This window comes from Pseudonaja textilis, chromosome 1 (assembly GCF_049901715.1).
Source record: "Pseudonaja textilis isolate UNSWEBS1 chromosome 1, rPseTex1.2, whole genome shotgun sequence".
Taxonomy (NCBI): domain Eukaryota; kingdom Metazoa; phylum Chordata; class Lepidosauria; order Squamata; family Elapidae; genus Pseudonaja; species Pseudonaja textilis.
Window position 1 is genome coordinate 148,666,827 of NC_141990.1, and position 23,684 is coordinate 148,690,510.

Sequence of the window (23,684 nt, forward strand, 5' to 3'; positions counted from 1 at the left end):
GATTAATGGGCCATTCAGTGGACAAGTTTATTTTTCTTAGCCATTCTGAAAGCAAGTCTAATTTTTTTTTCTCCACCAATCCACTGTCATCCAGCTCATTAAAACTTCATGACCTCAATTTCACCTCAGCTATGCATCTAACTTTTGATAGCATTTCCTCCCTCTCATGCAAAGCATAGTTTGTGGTCAAAGTTCTGGAGCAGTTTGAACTGGAGCAAGTAGTAAAGGCAAAAAAAAAAAAAGACGTTTTCTGCAGAATCCTTTTAACGTAAGCTTTTTAGCTGTTCATTTTCCATTTGTTTATTCTAGCTATTTCAATTATGCTATCGAAAACAGGCCAGTTCAAACATCATGGTTTGGCAACTTGGAGTGTTCTGTGGGCACAACCATGAAAGAGAGGATAAACAGCATGAGCCACTTGGCACCTCACAGACATAAACCATAGTCTGGCCATGCTACCTGAGTTGCACAAGAGTTTTTGTGGCCATGGGAAGCCACATGACAAATTAAACAATGGAATTAACTTTTCTTCGGCTACTTTATTTTTACTTTGGTATAGGAATAACTTAAAACCAGCCTGTTGAATAAAGGAAGGAATTCATTTTTAAGTGGCAACTAGTTTTCACGTTACTTTTTGTGGCTTACCTTAGCTTTGCCATCCTGTGCTGACATATATCCCACACACATGCTTTCTGTTGTATGACTCCACAGGAACTCTACTATGAGGAGGAAAAAAAAAAGTGTTTATTTACTAACTGAAGTATCCTGTCTATTTTCCCAACAAAGTGCTGAAAAATAAGAAGCAAGAACCTCTTCTTTGAAATAAAACTGGATGGTTGTTTGAAAGGCAACAAATTTATTAGAGAGAGAAATATGTAAACTGGCCTATTGGCTAATGAAAACCTCCTCGAGTTCCTTGTTCCAGTGCTTGAATGCTAGAAACAACAAAGGTGTTTTTCCTTCCCTGTGCCATTAGACAGTGAGGAAATGTTTCTGCTTGTCTGCATTCGCATCTAGGAGGGAGGGAGGGCAAGTCCTTATTTGCTGGAAGTAAAAGATCTCATGGCTCCTTTTTTTTAATGAGAAATTGCTCAAAATCATCAGGCTGTCCCTCCTTTTATTTCTCCCCTATAAAGAAAGAGGGAATGATTTTTATCTTAGAAACGTGACTCACAATTACAGTCTTCCCCAGGCAATTTCATAATTGTAGCTGAACCTCTATACCTATTTCAGAAACCTAGATGTAATTAAATGTAGTAAAATTTCTTCAGAAAAGAAGTTAATAGTCCATTGACTGGTGTATTTAATTAAATTCTGCCCTGTTTTTATTTTGGTTTTTCAAGTCACAGAGGTGTAATCTAATTATTACATTTAATGATAACTGGATAACTTATTTGATGCTCACTTCTCGTACTTACCTAATAGAGATTGCTTATCCTGTGAAGAGTTGGGCTCTGCAGAACATCTACAAGAGCGGAGAACTATCACTCCACCCAGAACACCATCTTCACTGGCTAAAAAAGGTGAACCTATGGAGAATTGGGAGGCAAGGGAAAAATCATAGAAGATTAATCTTTTTTTTAATGGATGCTGGCTGTCTCCCATAAATGCATAAAATGTAAGAAATATAACCACCTGCCTTACTTCAGCTGCTATGGATCAAACTTAAAGATTCCCTTCCACTCACTGAATATTTTGTTTATATCAGATAACTGCAAACTAACTAACCATACCTTTATGTTATGCTGTAGTTCTAAGGCAGGCAAGATATTTCAATATGGCCTAAAATTCATCTTGTCATAACAATGTTCTGATAAAAAATATCATAGCAATATTTTGTCTTTTGTTTTCCTCCGTGTGTTTAATTTACCTATTTCAAAGGTATGAATCAAATACTGCCAGTTAGTATAATCAGTATAATAAATATAAGTATATAATAAGTATAATAAATCAGTATAATTTGATAGTATCAAAAAAGTGAGCTTCTCCTGTCCAGATGTACTAAAGGATGATGGATCACACAAACATTTAAAGTGAAGAATTTCAACTACTTTCAAAAATTATGATCTTGTGAAGATGATAGCTACTATACCACAAAAAGGACAATTCATCTGAAATTAAACAATCTGCCATAATATACTGGGCCTACAATGCGAACTTCAAAGAAAGCTGCCCAAAGCTACTGCTATTTGTAATGTCCCTGTCCATTATGCTGAGAAATCCCTTTGAAACACTGGAAAATGAGCAAAACACAACTGCTTCACAAATGTTGCTTTCAAATTTGAAACATACTTTTAAAAGGTGCTACACCAGAAGTTGTAATTAATTTTAAATTAGCCAACTAAAACTTATGCATACCACTTTTTCTTTTTGGTTCAGTTTCAAATTAATATCATATATTTTAAAACGTGGAAAGACTTTTATGGATGCACAAGATTAAATGCAAATGTAACAAGTTGGTTAAGGGCAGAGAGTCTTTCATGTCACATTTGTTAAATATTTATTGCCTGCATATCAACCAACAATAGTGAAAGACTATATATATTCCACTGATTTTAATGACACTTTTAAATTACAACCAACTTCAACTCCATCAGCTAATTTTACCTGCAGTGGTTAAATTGAAAAATGCCCTTTAACTCACAGAATGTTTTCTTTTATATCAGATAACTGCAACAATGAAATTATTGCTAACTAACTATACATTTTTGTCAGGTTGTACTTATAGTTTTGAAATAGGCAATATATTTCAATATGGTCTAGAATTCATCTTGTGTTGAAATTGTATTTTTCTTGTGTTTGTTTTCCTCCTTATGTTTAATTTGCTTTAATCACTGTAATGTAAGTACTTTTTTATACTGTAGTATCAGTGATGTATTTTTTTTCTTTGCTACACAAACAAAACAGTCTGTTTGATGTTATTTACTTAAAACAACAGAAGGATGTGCTAAACATTTGACTTTCATAATGTGCTGCTAAGCAAGGAAATATTTCATCATTTTACAACCGTAAAATGTGCATTAAGAGACCGGGAAAAGAGGCTACCAGAAGGCCATAGCAGAACATGAGAGAATGAGGACAAAACAACAGTGATATTCTATGGAGTTTAGTGAAACTTAGCAGCAACTCAAAAGTATTTTGTTAACCTAGTTTTTCAAATATACTCAGTTTCTAGTAAAAGTAGCATTTAAACATTTCAAAAGTTGTAAGTTAATTATTTCATCTACATTTGCAAAAAGTCCCATACATTTCAGAACAGCTAGGTTTCCTCAAAGGCCTACTGGACAATTCTTTCCCCACAATCTGTACTTAAGTAGCTTATGAACTGAGTATAGTAAGCTATAACTATTACCCAATGATATTTTATTTCTGATCCTCTGCAGAAATACATATACAGGTAGTCTTTAAGTAACAAAGGTAATTGGAACAGGAATCTCCATTGCTAAACGACGGGATTGAAAAGCACAATGTCACTTGATTGCCTTCTTACTGACAGAAATCCCCAATTGGTCATTAGGCAAGGTCCCATCCCAATCCAAGTCATTCTTGGCTTGGTACCCCCTAGTCCCGAGCCTCAAAATTGAAAGGCTACCTTCTTTTGAACTCCCACCTGTCTATCTCCCCACCTCCATTTGTGTTCATTTGGCCATTCTGTGATCATCAGGCCATAGTGGTGATGGCAGCGCCAATGGTGCTAGCACTGAAGTAGAGGCTTGAGGCCTTTAGCCCTCTCAGTCAGCTGCCAGTGCCATCCCCCAGACCTCTATTTGATGAAAGGGCTTCCAAGACCCTGAATTTTCATCACATGATTCCTGGAGTGCTATATTGGCCATAATTTAGAGGCCATTTGTTCAGTGTTGCCATAACTTCAAGTGGTCATCAAACAAGCTGTTGGTACGAAAAGATGACCTGACATCAATTTTAGAAATAACCAATGAACTGTTTTTGGAAATAATCTCATTCTCTCTTCCCCGCAAACAATAGGAATGCAATAGATGTAGACTCTGGTCTAAGGAGGTTATAAACACTATTTTGGAAGTTAAGCTACTAAACATTTCTGGATTGCACTATAAACTATTACACCTATGAAACAAAGACACTCAGATTGCCATAGTAATGTTGTTTAGATATTTAGTATTTACATAAGTAAAGACACAATCTTTGACAGCCAGTTTGGCACAGTGGTTAAGGCATCAAGCTATAAACCAGAAGATTGCAAAGTTTAGTTCCACATAGCAATCTGCAAAGACTAGTCCAGTAACCATCAAGAGTAAACGCTTACCCGAAAGCTGAATATATATAAATATATAAAATGTATCTACCTCTGAACTCTATAGTACTTCACCTTTTCAAAGCTTCTAATCTAGGCATATGGAAATCTATTAACAAGAAACCTGACGTATGAGTATTTTTTTTCATTGTCCGAATATTCCACTCTTAATTCATATGCAAGAGATTATCAAAAATGTATGCATTATTAAAGAAAAATAGCTGAGGTTTTTAAAAGTTTGAAAATACTTTACATGCAGTTCTAAAGTACTACGCACATTTCAATGGTTAGGCTCCCAAATCAGCCTGCAAATAGAATAAACATTTACTGAGAAGCTTGCATTCCACAAAACTTGGCTGAATTTGAAAGGAATAGATGAGGTATAAAATCCTCTGTTCTGTCTGAAAAGATACTTATGTTTACAGAACACTATTTTCATTCTACATCACAGTTGTGTATTCCATCTTTTATCTTTATTAAACCAAAGGTAACCTACACAAAAGCAGCATAATTCATGTATTCCACTTCTAATCCAACCATTACTTAAGTCAAATGATCTATTAGCTATAAAAATAAAATGGAAGAAAACACAGCGGCTACTAGGGTGGTCTTTCATGCACTTTTAAATCAAATTCTGAATACCCACTCAGGTATTCCCAAGTAAGAAGGAATATTTATGTGCCACTCTGGGAAGTGTTATGTTGTGATAATAAGTAGATGAGAGATAGATAAAACTCTGATGATAAAGAAAACAAAAGTCATAGTGTTACGAGCAGGCTACTAACCTACTTTATTCATGGTTATTTGTCAGAGATGTAAAATTTACACTATAAATTGCAGTTCAAGCAACTACTCTTATCAGTAAAAATTAGAATATGCCCAGCATTTTTGCATTACTATGTAGGTGTACTTTTGCAAAATGTGGTGTTGATTTTGAGATCTGACAGCTCTTAACAAAATCCCGTGCAATAGATATAGGCTTTTTTGGATCAGTTGGCACGTCTTTAAAAACATTAATACTGAACGATGTTATGCATAAAACAATCTTTTTAAGCATTTCAGTTGCTTTAACTGTTTACCACTTCTATAATCCAGCACACTAAAAAGGCACTGTTGTATCTTTTGAATTATGTCTCTTCAATTACTTTAACTATAGACCAATAAATCAATTACTACTGATGGTGGATAAAATAGAGATTACAGATGAGAACTGATATTTCATAGATTTTAGATTATTAGAACAAGTATATTTAGATAAAATAATTCACACACTCATATTATACCTTTTGATTGCTCTTAGCTCCTCCGCCTAGAAAACTGTTCCCTCTTTTTACAGAATACTTGCTTTTTTACAAACTTTTTACAGAAAATGGAAGTGAAGCAAGTGACAGTAAATTTAATATTTTGGGAATGATTCAATGCTGAATAGGGTAAAGCAATGATGTACAGTATCTCAGTGTTACTGTACAAACCTGTACATGAAAATATGAGAAATGCTAAGGCATTTCAATGCTGTTCGAAAAACAGTATGCAGTCTATCATGTAGAATAAATATTGGGTGAAAAGTAAGAGTATTGTGTAGCCCACTTTGTTGTACAGAAATGAAAATGGTGTATCAGGATAAATGTTAAAGTAAGCTGAATGCAATGGGAATAGGGAATTTAGATACATTGTATTATCAAGAATGAACAGATATTGTGAACCAAAACCAAAAGTGCATTCAGTGCACAACAATAAAAAAAATACTGATTTCGATTGTGTTCATATTAAGAGAATGTAAAATAATCAAACTGCAAAACATATAAGGGAAAGGAAGACTGAGAAAGTCATGGTTATGATTATAGAGGTAATGAGATTTTCAAAAAGTTTTTTTTTTTTAAAAATGGATGAATTGATATGTCAACCGTGGTAAAAGCAGGAATAATTGACAAGGATAGAAAATTATGGAAAAATATATGAATAACGTTGATGTAAACAAGATTTAGTTCCATTTCCTTTTATCTATTGCCTTTTGTTTGTTTACTACTTCTTTTTCTGCACTTTGCATAACCCTGCTTATTCTGACACTGAATAAGATAACAGATGTCTATGTATGAATATATATTGTATTAAAAGCTCCTTTGTATGCTTAGATTTTTCATCTCTCCTATACTAATTCGAGTAATTTTCTAAGACTTTGATATAAACAATGTGAAACATACAGTTCAATCCCTCAGTCTTCCATTTTCTTCCAACACTGCCCTTAGAATTTAATCCTTTTGTAACATTTAGATTTTATAGTGAATTTTTCATTCATTTAAACACATCTGGCTGCTACTTGTGTACCAGCCCTGTGATTCTGAGTGGTTGACTGACTTACCTTCAGCAAATGTGAATTGAAGAATCTGAAGCTTCACACCTTCATTTCACTACCTTCCAGGTAATCTACAAGTATAAGTGTCTTACTATTTAAGAAGAAAGCATTTGTAGGCAGAGACCCTTCTCGGAATGATGACTGCCAGGTTTTCATACAAAGTAGGAATGAACATTATCTTTGATCATGGGTAAGCAACACAGAAACAGTGTGATAGCCTCACATTACAATGAACAAGGATATGTATTCAATTTCATAGCTACGGTACTACTATTGTTGGCCGAGCAGGGACAAAATAACCACAGAAATTACTGAAGCTTGGGAAATGGGTTCCTTGTCAATCAATAGCTGATTTATCACCAGCCTATTAGGTTCTTAGGAGCTGAGAGTGCAGCGATACAAGGAAGTAACAACTAATAACTTAATAGCCAGCCATGAACATCCTAATTAACAAACAAATGAATAAAAAAAGCTACACACAACCAGGAACTATATAAATACAATACATAGAACAGACCAGTGTATATATTCTGGAGGGAGAGAAGTTCTGTGATGATGGGCTCTAGCACGAGCTGAAAGTTTGGAAAAATATACTACTGGGCATTTTAAAAAATTGGAGGAAGGTATTGCAACAAGGAAGATCACGTCAATGTTATTGGGTAAAAGAAAAAAAAGAAAAGAAAAATGTAACCAATGCTCAATACCTGCTGCAAAATGTATATATATTTGTGTGTGTGTGTGTGTGTGTGTGTGTGTGTACACACACACACACACATACATACATACATACACATATTTGTTTATATATATATATATTTATTTGTTTATATGTTTGTTTGTTTCTTTTTAAATGTTTTAAATATATGAAACTTAAATAAACTTCATTTTAAAATAAATTAAAAATTAAAAAAATTAAAAATGGATGGAAATAATTTGCCTCAAGGAAGGCCTCCCTCTGTCATGCCCATGCTTACTTACACTGCTACAAAAGTATGACTTAATTTATATTGTCTATTGAGCATATGAACTTCAATCCTATAGAAAATGTCTATAATAAAACTGAACTGCTTTGGGTGTATAAAGGGAATTGTAAGGAATTTTCTTCATACAAAGCAAGCCATCTTGTGATGTACAGAAATCAATGGCCTATATTTAATTTTGCATGACATTATCACAGGCAGCAACCATATTCCAAAAATGAAAAATGTAAGTTGACTTCTAAATGAAGGAATGAGTTGCAAAGCAGTGGATTACAGTAGAATTTAGGGAAAGGGTTTTGAATGTTAAAATAAGGATCAGAAGAAAGGTTTGTCTGAAGCAGTACCGGAATCAGGAGGGATTAAAACCTAGGCTCTCTCTTCAAAGGCTTGAAAACATTCCTGCTCAGTTGAGTCAGAACTAACACAGAACAGATCAGCAAAGACACAACATCCATTCACTCTGTGACTGGAGAGTTCTAGCAAACTGTTTCACTTCATTAAAAAACAAGCTTATCAATCACTGCTTTCCCTTCTCTCTTTTTGCATTACACACACACACACACACACACACACACACACACACACACACACACACAAAATTAAAAGCTCTTTAAAATGGTGCACGTGCAAGAGAGGGTATATATGTAATACCAGCTACTTTGGAAAGAATCCTCCTCTGCTTTACGAATTAAAGAATACTTCCAACAAGATAAGATTCATTTAAAATCTAGTGCATAAAACTTACATTTACTTATTAAATATCTATAATAAAAGAACCAGTTTACAAAACAAAAGGACAGAAATAACCGAATGAAAATTAATGGGTGCTTCAACTGTGCAGAAGGTTTCTCCTTCAACTACCGTACCTGCACTTTAAAAAACAAATCACCAGAAAACATATTCTACCAATATTTAAGAAAATGGAAAAATACCCTCTTTTCCCAAGTTTTTGAATCTTAAATCAAGTTATAAGTTTGAATTTAAGCCTAATTATATTACCATCATTTTATACTTTATTTTCTAAGCTATCTCGAGTACAACAACAAAATAAGTAGAGCAACAAGGTATTAATTAAACAACAGAGCAAAGCTTACATTATCAAAGAACAGGGGAAGAAACAGTACACTGATGAAATCTCATACAAGTATTATCAAGTCATTTGTTTCTTAGTACCAAAGCATTTCATATATATGATTATTATTCAGGCAGAAGATGGTGCCACATGACTCTTAAGATACCAAAAGTATTATTCTGCAACAGAATTACCTTTGTGTTAAAAGAAACCAAATGCACCCTAAAGACCAGCAAAAATATTAGGCAACAATCCTTTTTAGATTTAAAAAAAAATCATGTCCCGGCCTACAAAGTAGCACAGAACTCTTGTTGTCACTGCATCAATGTGGATGGAAACTGATCTAAGAAAGATCCAACCTAGAAATAAGGAGAAATTTTCTGGCAGTGAAAACAATCAACCCGTGGGACAGAAGTTGCCCTCGGAAGTTGTGGGAGCGCCATCACTTGAGACCTTCAAGAAGAGGATGGACTGCCATTTGTCAGAAATGGTGTAGGGTCTCCCGCTTGGGGGTTGGTTCCTTCTAACTCTGTTAATTTGTTTGTTAAATATGGCTAGAAAAAATTAGAAGCCAGCTATTGAATTTTGTACTTACTAATAAACTTGTTTTGCATAGTTTCTAGCAGAGCTTGATGAGCATCTTCATTCTGCAAAGCACATGAACATTCTCTGGCCAGTAATGTCCTTACAAGATGTTCTCCACAACCTACATAAAGGACATATACATATGGGGATGGTTAATATACATGTGCAAAACAGAAAAATATATTTATCTCAACTAATAGTTGTATGGAACTGCTATAGTACTTTTCTCTGAGTACAAATCTCAAAAGATTCCAATGAACTAGGAAGAACTTGGGGGGGGCGGGGGGGGGGAGGAATCAGAACCCATAATTTAGGAATTGAACAGAGTATTAATTCACCATTTGGTCTCCCAGGATGATTTTCAATATAGTAAAATTTATTATTTCAAACATGATCCATTGGTTTTACAGTAAGAAAAAAAAGACAGTATTTAAGATTCAGTTAGCAACACTTAGGGGCCTTCACAATGTTTTCTCACTCATGCTTATGTAAATTTGAAGCCACTTGTGTTATATTATAAATCAATAATAAAGAACAACGTTATGACATATAAACACCAAAGCCAAACTCATAAACATAGTTTATCTTTTTTTTTAACCTTTGGGGTTGAACTTATAAGAACAATATTCACTTATTAACATATTCAGTAATTAACAAAACTAAATAGCTTATTCCTGCATTGCATATCTACATAAAAATAGTATTACATAAAAATCATTATTCAAGTTAATACTTTTTAAAAAATTTCTTCCTCTTAACAGACACTTAACTGAAGAGTCAGGACAGAGTATATGTCTAATACTCTGTACTGTCTCTTCAGTGAAGTTTTTGTTTTGGTGACTATTTTTGAATTTCCAAAGAATCCTGTCATTTTTTCCGTCACACTTAGGGAAAACTGTGTGATCAACCATAGCTTACTTCTCTACATTCTCTGAAAAGAAAGCACCAACATTAACTACTACAGACATCATGTCAAGATATTTTATTGTAGAGATTTATACAAAGAACCTATTTTATTATAAACAGATGTTAACCCAACGGTGCAGTACTTAACAAAGGATCACACTTGCCCCAGCCATCTTTTCAAAGTGCTAAAAGGTCACTTCAGAATATATCTTGCTGAAATCAGACTAGCACCTTTACGGTGGCAGTCCCCGACTCCTGCACACCAAACAGTTTAAATTTTTCATTCTGGAATAGTTTACAGTACTACCGTGTTTCTCCAACAATATTCCCCCCCGCCACCATAGGAAGGCCCAGCATTTTTTCTAGGCATGAGGTGAACTTAAGCCCCTTCCCCAAAATTTAGGCCTATTTAAAACATGTGAAATGGGGGGAGGGTGGAACTAGCCGTTAGGAGCAGCCCGCAGGCAGCCACGTCTCACCACCAGCTGCTTTGGATTCACCCCCTTAAATGCACTTCCCACCTTCATCTCCTTTAAGGGCAGAAGTAGGACGGAAATCCACCTCCTGGATTTCTCCTGACAAATCCCAAAAATATTCTTCCCTCTCTCCCTCCTTCTTTCCCTGCCAAGCTTCCCAGAGGATTTTCCCAAAGGATTCACCCTCTGGGAAGCTTGGCAGGGAACGAAGGAGGGAGGGAGGGAGGGAGAGAAGAGTGTCTTTGGGATTTGCCAGGAGAAATCCAGGAGGTGGATTTCCATCCTATTTCTGCCATTCAAGGAGATGAAGGTGGGGGTGCATTTAAGGGGGTGAATCCTCCTTTGGGGTGGATCCTTTGGGAGAAAATCTCTGGGAAGCTTGGTGCTAAGGGTCTGTAGGGTGATTCCCTTTCTCTTCTGTTTGGATTGGAAGGTTTGCCTCGGCTCGAAGGGTAAAATGGATAGATGGTTCCCTTTTTAAAACTACCAGGAGGGGTGGGGAGGAAGCTGCTCGGCCAGTCTGTATTCTTAGGGAACTGACGGAGGGAATGAGAGTAAAGAAAACTTAAAGAGCGGGAAAAGGTCCACGGGGAGGGGGGTTTCGGGTGGCTGGAGCAAGAGGAAAGCGCCCAACCATACAGGGGACAAGACTGTGACCCAAAGCTCTGGGGTGGGAAGCAAAGCGAGGCGTGGGGGGGGGAGAAACGATGGCATCACCCTCCCGCCATCGCTTCCACCCACCAAAGCCTAAATGACTCACCGACTTGCAGAGCGTTGTCGATGCAGCCGCCGTCAAGCAAAGCGATGCCCCTATGAGAGGGCAGGTGGTTCTTGTTGGCAGCGGGGTCTGTCCTGCCACTGCTGCTGCTGTTGTTGGAGACAGCACTGGCGAGAGAGGCCCCACTGCCGGCGGGAACCGTGGAAGCTACAGAGGCGGCTCCCCCGCCCGAGAAGTGGCTGAAACACTGATGGTGGAGGAATGCACTCAAACCGTTCCTCCACCGACTGGAAGGGCCACTTCTCCGCTACCGCCACACTGTGATGTCCAGCACGGACTCCGGCCTCTGCGTCTTTCCTAATGGCAGCAGTCCGAATGTGGCATAAGCCGCGGCGAGGGCAGAAGGGAAAGCGACAGTGGCAGAAGAAGCGGCAGAGGCATAAGGTGCCCCACCGCCGCCAAAGCCGACATCCATGCCGCCCCCGCCCGCCCGCTGACCCAGCCTGCAGCCAGCCCAGGTCTGCAGCAAAGGTGCTTGGTGTGGGTAGGGAGCCCTCTGCGCTCTGCCATGATCGGCCATTAGGAACGGCTGGTGGCAAGGCATGGCTGCCCGTGGGGCGCTCTAGGTGAGGGTGTGCGGGGGAGGAGAAATTAAGTAACCCCTGAAAAGATGGCCTAGCCATTTTTTCAGGGGTCAAAAGAAAATAAGGCCCTATTTTCTGAGAAACACGGTACTACTACATGCTGCTAACTAAGAACCATAGATATTTCCACTATTTTTGTTCCAATGTTTTTTTTAAAAAAGGGCAAGGAGGCAGATACCTTCGATATGAATAGACCTGTGGGGAGCTGTCATGACCTGGAGCGTGGCACAAAGGCAACACAGTCAGATAATCAGTAGGAGTCCCTTTATTAGCTCCAACTTTGCCTCCAATGTCCTGGTTACCTTCTGGGCTGGAGGAAAACTCTCCCAAGAGCAGCCTTTGGCTGCAGAAAATCAAGTCCAAAATGCGGCCAACAAAAACTGTAATTATTAAGTCCAATCAAGGCAAGATGAGGTAATTAGTCCGGCAGAGCAAGAGAAGAAATTCCAGACGTGAAGCACGGTTGGGAAGACACCAGGAACACAGATAATCAAAGTCAACATAAAATGAACTCATGTTTGTTCCCAGAAGATGCCGCACCCAGCATGCATCTCTTTTAAACCCCCTTCCCAGGTGTGGCTAATGAAGGGAAACAGGGCTCTTTCCTCCCTCATAAGCCACAGAACCCACGTTGCTCTCTTCTCTGTTCCTCCCTGCATACCCTAGGATGAAGAAGGGGTGGGCCTGGGTCTTCCTCTGTATTCCCTCTCCCTTGTTCTAACTCTTCCCTACTCTGCCCAGCCGGACTTCGCTCTTCCCCAGTTTCCTCCACAGCCAACGGAGTGGATTCAGATTCTGACAGGGGGCATGACAGGAGCTATATAACACTTACTGTTTATTAAAGCCCACCCTCAAAGAAAAAGTGTTTCTCGAACTATATATGCAAACAAAGAAAAATCGCAGATAATTTAACCAATGTTAAACTTCAAGATGTCAGGTGAATGTTCTTTTCCTCCAGTTTTGTTGGGATTGTTTAGGAGACAGCTTGTCAATAAGGCTATACTGATTTCACTGGCAGCTCACTGACTTTTGTCGACCTAAAAATGTAAAGGTAAAGTTCCTATGGGTTTTAATCTGTAGTCGTTGCTGACTATAGATGGTGGTACTCATCTCCATTTTCAAGGGCTGTAGAGTCAGCACTGTCTGAAGACACTTCCATGGTCATTTGGCCAGCATGACATCAGTGAGTGTTGATACCTTCCCACTGAAGTGGTACCTATTTATTTACTTGCATTTGCATGCTTCCAAACATCTAGATTGGTAGGAGCTAGGGTGAAGACAGGTGCTCACCCCATCTCATGATGCTGAGGTCTTGAACCTCCTGGGCTGTCGGCTTTCCAGTCAACAAGCCCACTGCTGAATCATCGTGCCACCCTCTATAAATGTAAGGCTGATTAAAAATTTGTTAAAAGTTCTATAAGTAAATCCATATTGTGGTAACTTTAAATATTCTGATAGTTTCTCTGTAGCCCTCAGTAGGATTATCGACAAGATTAAATACTTCTAACTGATGTATATCATCTGTATACCATTTTAGGTAAAAGCTCAGATGTCTGAACATTTTCCCATACAAAAAAGTCTCCATGCACAAACCTAGTCTTTTAGCCTCATCCCTCTCTACCATCATAGATTATTACACAAGCAGAACTTTCAATGAAGAGGAGTGCTTATTGATTGTTTTGACCATGGTGTGTGTGGGAGAAGTGTTGGGGCTGGGCAAACAAATCTGGAATCTTTTTGCCATCAGTGGAGATCCTATGAAAAGACAGGCAACAGACATAACTGGATGTCTGCCAAGGGCCACTCACTCTTGAAAGGGCTGAAAGGGATGTATGAGAGTGCCTTTTATCATGACTATATTTGCCATTAGCCTTTTTTGTAGAGTGACAGGAATATGATGAAAACAAGGAAGGGAAAACAATGTTGAGGACAGGAAAGAAGAAGAACATTATAGGACAGAGCAGTTAGCTCTTTGTTAGTGGCTCCAATGATTGAGAAGGTCCACATTCAAAAATAATCAATATTAACTGGACTATATAAAAAATAATCAAATTGTTTCCTATTTTCCCCCACTGGGTTCACTTCCTACCCATGGGCTCCCAATCAGTTTTCCTATCAAACTACCTGCCCTGACTGGGAGAGAGGGAAGAGGAAGGAAGGAAGGAAGGAAGGAAGGAAGGAAGGAAGGAAGGAAGGAAGGAAGGAAGGAAGGAAGGAAGGAAGGAAGGAAGGAAGGAAGGAAGGAAGGAAGGAAGGAAGGAAGGCAGGCTTCAGCTGTGGACCACCTGTATTAGGTCCCTCATATTTTCACTGTACTATTATTTTTAAAGCTAAGAAACATTTTTAAAAGCATCTATGCACATTACAGTAGTACTCCAAGGTTAGGAAGTCTTTTAGGAGGTGCATGATTTTGTGCTGGCATTCTTCTTGGAATGTTAGAATTAAACATGAAAAGCTTGAAAACTTCAAGGGCTCTGAGTGTTAATGTTCTTATCAGTTTACATGACCTTTGGTTACTACTACATGTAATGTTTTTCATTTCAGCTTATCACAAAGCCTAGCACCTACCCAAATCCCCTTTAAGCAGATTTCTTAAAAGTTTAAAATAACCTCAAAAAAGTCTTTTTTCTTAAACAAAAAAAAAAAACCCACAGTATTGAGCAAAGTAAAACATGACTTATTATTCAAGCCCAGCATCTTAGAGTCATCTACCAATGGAACCAAGATGGCATTGCAAAGAACTTTTGTAAAGCGAGGCATTTCAGAACAGTGTGTCAAAGAAATTGTTTCTGTTTCTTTTGATGAGCTTTCCTTTCAAGTCAGGAAATTAGAAGCAGGTGTGACAGAGGGCATCTGCATTCATACACCACACTGAAAAACACACGTTTTCAATTTTCAGACATGAAAGCAACTCCTATTGAGTGGAGGAGAAATGAAAAGCCAGGCTTCTTTCTGCAAGCCACATGCAAAAAAGAAGGAAGCTAGGCAGCAAGTTACAGTGCATGAACTATTATTAAATAAATGATCAGCCACAGCAGCAGAGTTGCTGGAGGATGCAGAGAAATTCATCTCTCCGTGTTAAAACCATTATCTACTATCCAGCAGTATTTTGAGCTTTTACTCCAAAGTGGCACCCATCAATATTTCCAAACTTGGTAGTAACTATTTAGGAAAACAATTCAGTCACATACAAGGAAATGACCATTCAGACTGGAATGAACTGAGCAACTGGATTCAAACAGACAAAAGCAGAAGTTTTTGAATAGAAATATGTAGACATTTCAAGATATACAGCATCAATATATTTCAAGAATTAGCATTAAGACAAATATTTATAAGAATAGCAAATACCTGAGGTACTCACAGCTGTAGAGTAAGGATTCTGAAATCCCATATTTTCAGCCCAGCAACCACATCCATAAAGAGCTGCCTGACAGAATAGTAAGAGGATTTTATGTAAAAACAAAGTTTAATCAAGTGTTAGAAAATAGGTTTCAATACGAACACTAGGCTTGTGCATATTATCTGGCAAGGTCTCTTATTTCTAAGCAAACTCTTTGTATTCCCCTAAGCCACGAACCCATGAACGTTAGAGCTTCCCTGCAGAAGACAAGCTGAATCTTTTTTTTTTAATAGAAAAATCCACAATAACTCATAAAAATATTACTCAACAAATACAATAAAGATACAAAATATAAGCTAAAACATTGGATAAGAATACATTACTGTATAGTCCTAAGAAATGTAATTTTTAGGATCTTTACTAATAAAATTCATAAAATGATGCTACATATCATAAAAACCTCTTGGTTCTGAATAACTTTTAATACTCTTCTGTATTAAATTTTCCATTGATAACATATACTTTTATTTTATAATGATACATTTTCAATATAATTTACAACATTTGTATATTATCAGCAGGCAATTAACATATAACATTCTTAAACTGTTCTTAGAAAAGATTGCCCAGAAGCATAATTTTTCTTCTACAAAATTGTTTGGGATTAATATTGGTAATTACCCCCCTCTCCATATTCCAAAAGATGTTTATCACAGTCACCTCCACAGAAGATCTAAAAGACCTCTTTTTCATTGCCTTTCTAAGCATTTTGGGAATATATTCTATAAACCTATTATACATACAGCAGTACAGTACTATTTATAAATTAACTTCAAAGAACTCTCTCTAACAAATGTAGGAATGGCTTAGTAGGATTATTTCTGCCAAATTCTTTCCCACATTGATTGATCCATGTGTTTTGTTTTGTTTTGTTTTGTTTTGTTTTTGTCTGCCATCAAAGTCATTTAAGGAATTGTTTAGGTTGGTCACACAATTATTTTAAGAATGGTGTAAATTTTAGAGCAAATTTGCTGAAACGCTGACAAGAAAATGGGAGAGTATTCCATTCACTGTCTTTTATAGTGAATCTCAATTCAAAGATATTTGCAGGAAGAGGGAAAATGACAAAATGAGTGCCATGCCACAAATTCTGCCATTTTTATATAGGCATTGGTATATTACAATCATGTATAAAAGAGGCAGAGTCTGTGTTGCTGCTCCAAGGCTTGCTTCATCATTTTGCAAAATTATCAGTTTTTCCCAACATTTCTGTTTTAGTTGTTCAGTCTATATCCCAAAACCTTTTTCATCAATCATGAATACTCAGCAAATTAACAATATCAGTCTGTAGGTTTATATATTGTGTATTTATAAATGTATTTGTTACTTCATATCTTTCCATTTCTTCCAGAGCACAAGGTAGCTCACATGGAGATTTTATCTCCACAACATTCACCATGTAAGTTATGTTGGACTGAGAGAGTGACCATTCCAACATCATCCAGTGAGTTTTCATGGTTGAGATGGAATTGAATCTGAGATCCCTGGTCCTGCATCTTAGTCATTATACAACATTGATACGGAGAAGCCATGAGATTTCCCTTGCCAGGAGTCTGATAAAACAAAATCCCTGCCTTGCATAACCTCAACAGTATTTCAGAAAGTAATGGAATAGTTATGGATAAAACATCAGGCACAAAGCCAGTTAGGTGACCTTAGGGCAGCCAGTCTCTCTCACACCACCCTATGGCAGCTTAGGGTGCCCTAGGCAATGGCAAATCATTTTCAAAATCTTTGCTTACAAAACTGAAGAAACCCATCTAGACAATTGCCAGAAGTCAGTGCTAACTAGAAGGTATTTGAAAAACACAGAATAGGAAATCAAATTTTCAGAAGCAAGTAGGACCATGCAATAATAGAACTTCAAATATCCAAGGCCCAAAACTAAAATGTAATATATTAAGTGCTTGGTAGGTACCTACCGAGAATGGGTTATCATATAAATGTCTAACCTGAACAAGCATTGTTTTCATCAAGTTGAAGAATGTGCTCTCTATTTGACAACAAGCTTGGTTCAAAAAGGTAAAGATGCACCATCAGATTAAACCTACCTGACCAACTCTCCCAGGATGTTTCAAAGCTAAGCCTCCACTGGACACAGCAGCAGCAACATTTCCTTCTTGATCAATAACAACTGCTCCCACAGTGTCCAATGTTTCTGACTCATTTTCCTATATAACAGGAAAACAAAGATATTGAAATGGTATTCTTAAGCAGTGAGATATTTTGCAGTTGAAGACATACGGGAGCTTAGAGCCAAATAACTACAAATGGAGGACAAGACTGTTTAGTTTTCTTGACTCTACATCCAATCATTGCTAAGGTCAGTTTTTGCATCTGAAGTTTATCTAAAATGGCGCTAGTCAGGGAAATATTTTTACCAGCTTGTTCTGAATAAAACTTCATTAACAACGAAACACCTCTAATGAAGTATTTTCTTCCTCTGAATAAGCAAAATAAGACAGGGTTTTACTCAAAACGTATACAGGTCTCCAGGTTAAAAATGTCCCAATTTAAGGACATCTTACAGTTTCAGTATGTTAAGAATGGAGTCTATGTAGCAAAATTCCAGTTAAATACACAAAGATTCAAATTAAATTCACAATACTACTTGTACGGTAGTTTAATACTGTACCGGCCTTCATACAAATTCAACTTAAGGGACAGGACTTTGGGAATTCATTCTTAAACTGGAGGTTACCTGTAGCACGAAGATACTTATGCAATGCCTTTTACAACATTAAGTACATCACAACAATGCACAAAAAAAATCTGCTAGTAGTGACTAGGGTTGAAATAAGCAATGTTCTTATTCTCTTTCTGATGCCCTTTTTTCTTTTTCTTTTTCCTCTTTTGGATATTGTTTGCTGTCTATTTTTTACATAACAGGGTACTAGGGATGAGATAGGTAGGAGTGGTCTGGATTAATCATTACCAAAATGCTTTCAGAATCAGGCTCAAGATCAAATGAAATTAAGTCATGGGGTGCAAATTACCCAGTCCTGAAATGTATTTTTTAATGAAATGTAAGCTCTATTGTACTCAAATGAAACTTACTGCTCAATGCAGATCCAGACAGGTCAGCAGTGAAAGGAGTGGCTTTTTTACAATTTATCCCTAAGTATCTTTACTCAGGACTAAGTTTTTCTAAATATACATTCATTAATAACTGAACAAGTTGTAATATATTCCCGGGTCTCTATCTTGTTTTGTCCTTGTTTTAAGATTAAGATTACTCCTAAATCTGATATAATCAAGTACACATTTGTTTTTAAAGTAATTATTTTTAGATGCTATGCCTGCTGGCAAAAACAAAGACTAATGTTCCAACCATCATTTTACTAATTATTTATCAGCTGGACTTTCAAGGGATCTTCTGCCAGTTCTTCCCATTACAAGCAAGCACTGCACATGAGTTTCCCATCCAAATTAATACAGTGGAAAGAGTTGTATATATGCTTCATTCTAATGAAGATTAAAGCCCTTAGAACAAAGGCACTCTAAGAAGCAACCAAAGCCCCTCATAAATCCTCTTTTAATCTGAATGACTTTGGTTCCAAGAAAGAATAAAAGTTGTAAACCTAGTTCATTCCATTTTGCCACGCAGAAGCTCAAATAAGTTATGGAAAACAAAGTGTTTATTATGAAAACATATGAGAAGCAATGATAGACTATTCTGGACAACCGGAGCCCCTACCGGAGCTCTTGTGGCCTTCAAACTCTTGCTTTGCAAGTCCTCTAGCTTTCTCATCAAAATGCCGCAAATAAAATAAAAACGGAAACACCATTTCCTGCCATTTTGAACTGAGAATCAGATAAAAGCTGCAGTGGAAGTCTTCTCCCCTCCCTGCAACTCCCTGTGAAATCCAAGGAGAATAACATTTGTTTCAATATTGGGGTATGAGCCGATCTATTTTTCAATGATATCTCATCTATTAATAGACTTTGATCTGCCCAAAAATATTAAGTGCAGCTCTTGGAAGCCTTGTTTTACTTAAAGCCGTCGTAGCTTTGGATAAATCTACCTTTTTTCATTCAAAAGAATGACGGTTTTTAAGGCAAAGTTACCAATGTGTGATGCCTCAAACAGTTTTGTTTATCAGCCTTCTTGCTTGGAGCTGGATGCAGATTTGGGCTGAAGCTGACTGACCTTAGATCATCCCACTACTTTCCATTTTAAGGGAGCACTAGAACCTGTCCCTTTCCACCCCTAATCTAGCACTATAACCACTCTATCATGGTGGCTTTTATTTCCAAGTGACTTTTTTCCAAAATCATTTTCATTATGGCATTCTAAAAAAAAAAAAATCCTTATTAAAAATCACTCCATGGACACCAAGTTTATTGTACACATATGGAAATTAAAAATAAATGGATCTAATACCAAAGAACTAAGCAAAAATAGAGAAGGGGATGCTTGTATTTCTAATATCAAGAGGAACCACAATCTATGCATTCCTAAGATCCCCAAACTTCAGAACTGAGGCAGGGAGGACAATAAGAATACTCCAATCCACACACCAAAAAAATGCTCACAGCTATTAAACTGCAACCCTTCAGTGGAACCTCAGCATTCTGAAACTACAAGTATCTAATGGCCCTGTTTTTAAGGCTCCTGCAGTCATTCAATATTGCGCCAAATATCTGGCAGTTGTGATTTTTAACATCATACTGATTTAATGGTCTAATACAATTATTAAATATTTTAATTTAGATCATTTAATAAACTTTCCAATTTGTGACGTATATAGATGTATCAATCCATCCACAGCTCTTGCCCCTTTTGAAAATTCCTGTAAAAGTCTCCCCTAATCCTCCAAAGTGTTCAATATTTATCTCCTGTTGATCCCAATGACATCACTAGCCATGCTTCTTGCAGTTCTCATACCTTGTTCTAACCCTTTATATAAAAATACATTGGATCTCAATAGAAAGTAAAAAGGCAACATAACCCATTCTAAAATTAGCAGTCAGAGTTGTCTGCAAAATAACATTTAAAAGATATGTATATTTATACAGATACCCATCATGTATTTTCCATGTCAACATCTAAATAAGGGATGCCAATCTGGTGGTTTAGATCCAAAATCCCCATGATTAGAACTCATGGGGATTCTGGCAGGTAGGACACATTAAACAGCAAAAAGAAGGTTTTGTTCGTTCCTTTCTCTCAGAGCAGCTCTGCAATGACTACAAAAATGTTCTGGAGGTATTAAAGATTCCAATCTTTGGGGGGGCGGCGGGGGGATTTCACCTAAGGAACAGAGACAAAAGTTATCTCTGGAAGCCACTGATTCAGTGTCAATTTCCAGTGACTGCCTAGACTAGTCCCTTTGGTTTTGGAAATAGCTTCCCAATGCTTGCTTCCTAGGGCTGAGAGAACGTGACTGGTTCACACAGCTATTTTTGTGCACAAGGAAGGACCTAAGTTATGGTCTCCTGGTTTCTAGTCTGGTCTTCCAACCACTATGCCAAACTGTCTCTCTCTGGAATTTCATTTCTTCCTAATTTCTTCAACAGTAATGGGAAGTAAACTACATTTTTGCAAAGGGAAGCAATTACTCCTTTTGCAGAATAGCAATTCAGTTTCTTCCTCATATCAATTAAAGGGGAGGAAGGGGAAATTTTTTTAGCTAAGAAATCACTTGTATTTCAGCAGCCATAAAACTTAATCCATGCACTGTAAAACTCACTGTATATTACTTGTTATGAACTGCTCAAGTAAAACAGAACAGATCCAGATTTTCATTTAATTATGCAGCATAGCGATATGACTAGAGTGTTGTTCTATGTCAACTTCAACATCTGGCATCAAACCATAAAAGAGGTGAAAATGCTATCAAGTACTTGTTCTTGGCAAAGTTACAGAAGAGGCTTCTATTGCTTTCCGGGATGCCTTCTCAAATCTCTCCATCTATGACTCCAGAAATAATGATATTATTATAAAATGAAGAGGTGACATACCCAAAGCATTGTTGGAAGTACTTTATAAAGAAGGTGTCTCAAACACCTGGCCTGTGGGCCACATCTGGACCACTGAGGTCTTTTGAAGGCACTACTAAGAACCCATCCTGCCTCATTGTCTTGTCCCATGTGCAGGTGCCATGCGAGCCCATGATGATTGTGCTGGTAAACACTGCCTGTGATGTCACCATTTGTCTGTGCTAGCTGCCTATAGCTTTGTAAACAGAGGAACAGAGCAATGAGATATGGGAGAACAAACAGCCTGGAGACTGCAACCAGGGCAGTGCAGCATTTTACTATACTATTGTAGGCAACATAGTTTTGCTTTTAGCAACAATTTACTGTCCTTTAGTTTTTGAACTGTTTGTAAAAATAGTGTTAATTATTAATAAAATAATATTTACTGCATTTTGCATACGTTTGAATACTGCCCACTCATTTTATGCAATATAGACCTCAGATTCATTTGAATTTCAAACTCCTGGTATAAGGTATCAGACCAGAATCATGACATATCAAGTACATTGATACTGCAATCCTACACAGAACTCAGATTTTATAGCATTTCTCAATTCAGTTGTGAAGGTGGCATTCTCCCGTTCAATGTTATAACAAGATACTTGAAATCTTAAATAACAGGTTGATAAGCTCATGTTCTGGCATATTGGAAGCATTGACTTGCCCTTTATATTATGAAATGATACCATTATCAACCTTCCTGGAATACTTTAAGTATCTTTGTTTTCTTTAAGATATTGTTTTTTTAAAAACAACAACACCAAAATAAATACCTGACTAATATGTAAACTTTTTCTCTGAATCAACTTCCCCACAAAAGGAGGTAACAAAGCAATGTGTTTTGCAGATGTTCTCCACATATCTTTAATTCTTCATGGCAAAATATGTTCAATATATATTCAAAAGCTATATTCAGCAACAAGAAAACCAGGCTGCTGAAATTAATCTTAGTAAACAAATGCCTTTTGACTAGAGGACTACTCTGGATCAGTCAATGCTAATTAAATGCCCAGACATGTTTACCTACCTGATATTTAAGGTTTCAGCCCTTTCCAGATCCACAGAATATGCTTTAAACTGAGAAATTTTCATCAAAATCTTAAACTGGAGAAAATGTTTCAACAGATATTTATCTTTTCATTTTGCATTTGTCATGCACATTCTGAAAAAGTGAAAATAGTAAAATATATCATCAAGCTATAATGATGCAGCAGACTTGCTCTCAGATAAAATAGTGGCTTGGATTCAAATGTGTGCATAATGGCAGCTCAGTAAAATCAACGATACTTAAAATTAATCGCAACAATGGCTTTTAAATTAGCTATGATTAAAGTGCACATGTTTTAATGGATCTATTCACATACACGATTTTTTTTAACCCTGGCATATTTCCTTCATTTTTTTCACTTTTCTCTTACTCAAATTTAGTCGTACACACATACACACATCACATCACAATACTCACTTTCAAGGTTAATAGTATTATGCAGAGTGCAGAAAGGGTTGACATGAGAAAATATAGTTAAATTTAAATATTGATATAGACTTTCACAGCTGGTATCTGTTGGGCAGCATTGGGCTTCAGGATTTAGTGACATGGACTAGACAATAGATTTTGTGATGTTTCCTACTGAGTAAAAAGAGTAGTGGTCAGACCTATTTTGGTTAATAGGTTACAAGCATAACTAAAGTTCAGTGTAATCCCAAACTAAGTATCTAGCCTAGGAATTATTTTGGAAACCAACATATTGTTACAGTATCTGTATTTTACAGGGAACATACTGACACAGGTATAAGAATATAAGGAAGTTTATTCCACATATTATAGTGTCTAAACCTATGTCCAGGTATGCAAGGACTTTTCATAAATACAATCTGACCGATAGTTCCTGAAATAAACACTCCAAAGAAACATTAATCGGAAGACTCTAGTACATGAAAAGCCACATACATAAGTATACACATTACAACATTGGTTTCAGTTTATTGAGCTGTTAACGTTTGAACTTTGCTAAAGTATTAAGAATGACTAACATCTTTCTCCACAGATACTGACCTTTTCACTTGTTTGTCGTCTTTTCTTCAGCTGAAAAAGATTTGTTTCTACTTTTTCAGCCAGCTCTAGTTTCCTCTTGTTCCTCTTAAAAGCTGCTAAACTAAGTCCTGTAAAATATTTAATAGCATTTACATTTCTGAAGAACTAAAGCTATTAACTTTAATAAATTCTTCTGTCTTTCACCCAACAAACTCAAACATATATTCAGCATCTGTCTATTGATCTAAATATTCCTTAAC

The 23,684-nt window shown here is 36.9% G+C and overlaps 1 protein-coding gene across 7 annotated transcripts in view; it reads right to left on the reverse strand.

The window, feature by feature from the left end:
- The window catches only part of TASP1 (taspase 1), a 50,496-nt gene that overhangs the window by 7,489 nt on the left and 19,323 nt on the right, over positions 1-23,684 (reverse strand). For 5 of the 7 annotated variants that reach the window (XM_026710382.2, XM_026710381.2, XM_087919271.1 and 2 more), the window contains exons 8-13: positions 23,446-23,552; positions 17,459-17,578; positions 15,356-15,434; positions 9,271-9,381; positions 1,419-1,529; positions 646-719 (exon numbers count right to left, since the gene is read on the reverse strand). In XM_026710382.2, the coding sequence (XP_026566167.1) occupies positions 646-719; positions 1,419-1,529; positions 9,271-9,381; positions 15,356-15,434; positions 17,459-17,578; positions 23,446-23,552 (602 nt within the window). The remainder of the gene's footprint in view (positions 1-645; positions 720-1,418; positions 1,530-9,270; positions 9,382-15,355; positions 15,435-17,458; positions 17,579-23,445; positions 23,553-23,684) is intronic. The other 2 variants (XM_087919269.1, XM_087919272.1) reach the window with 1 other exon arrangement.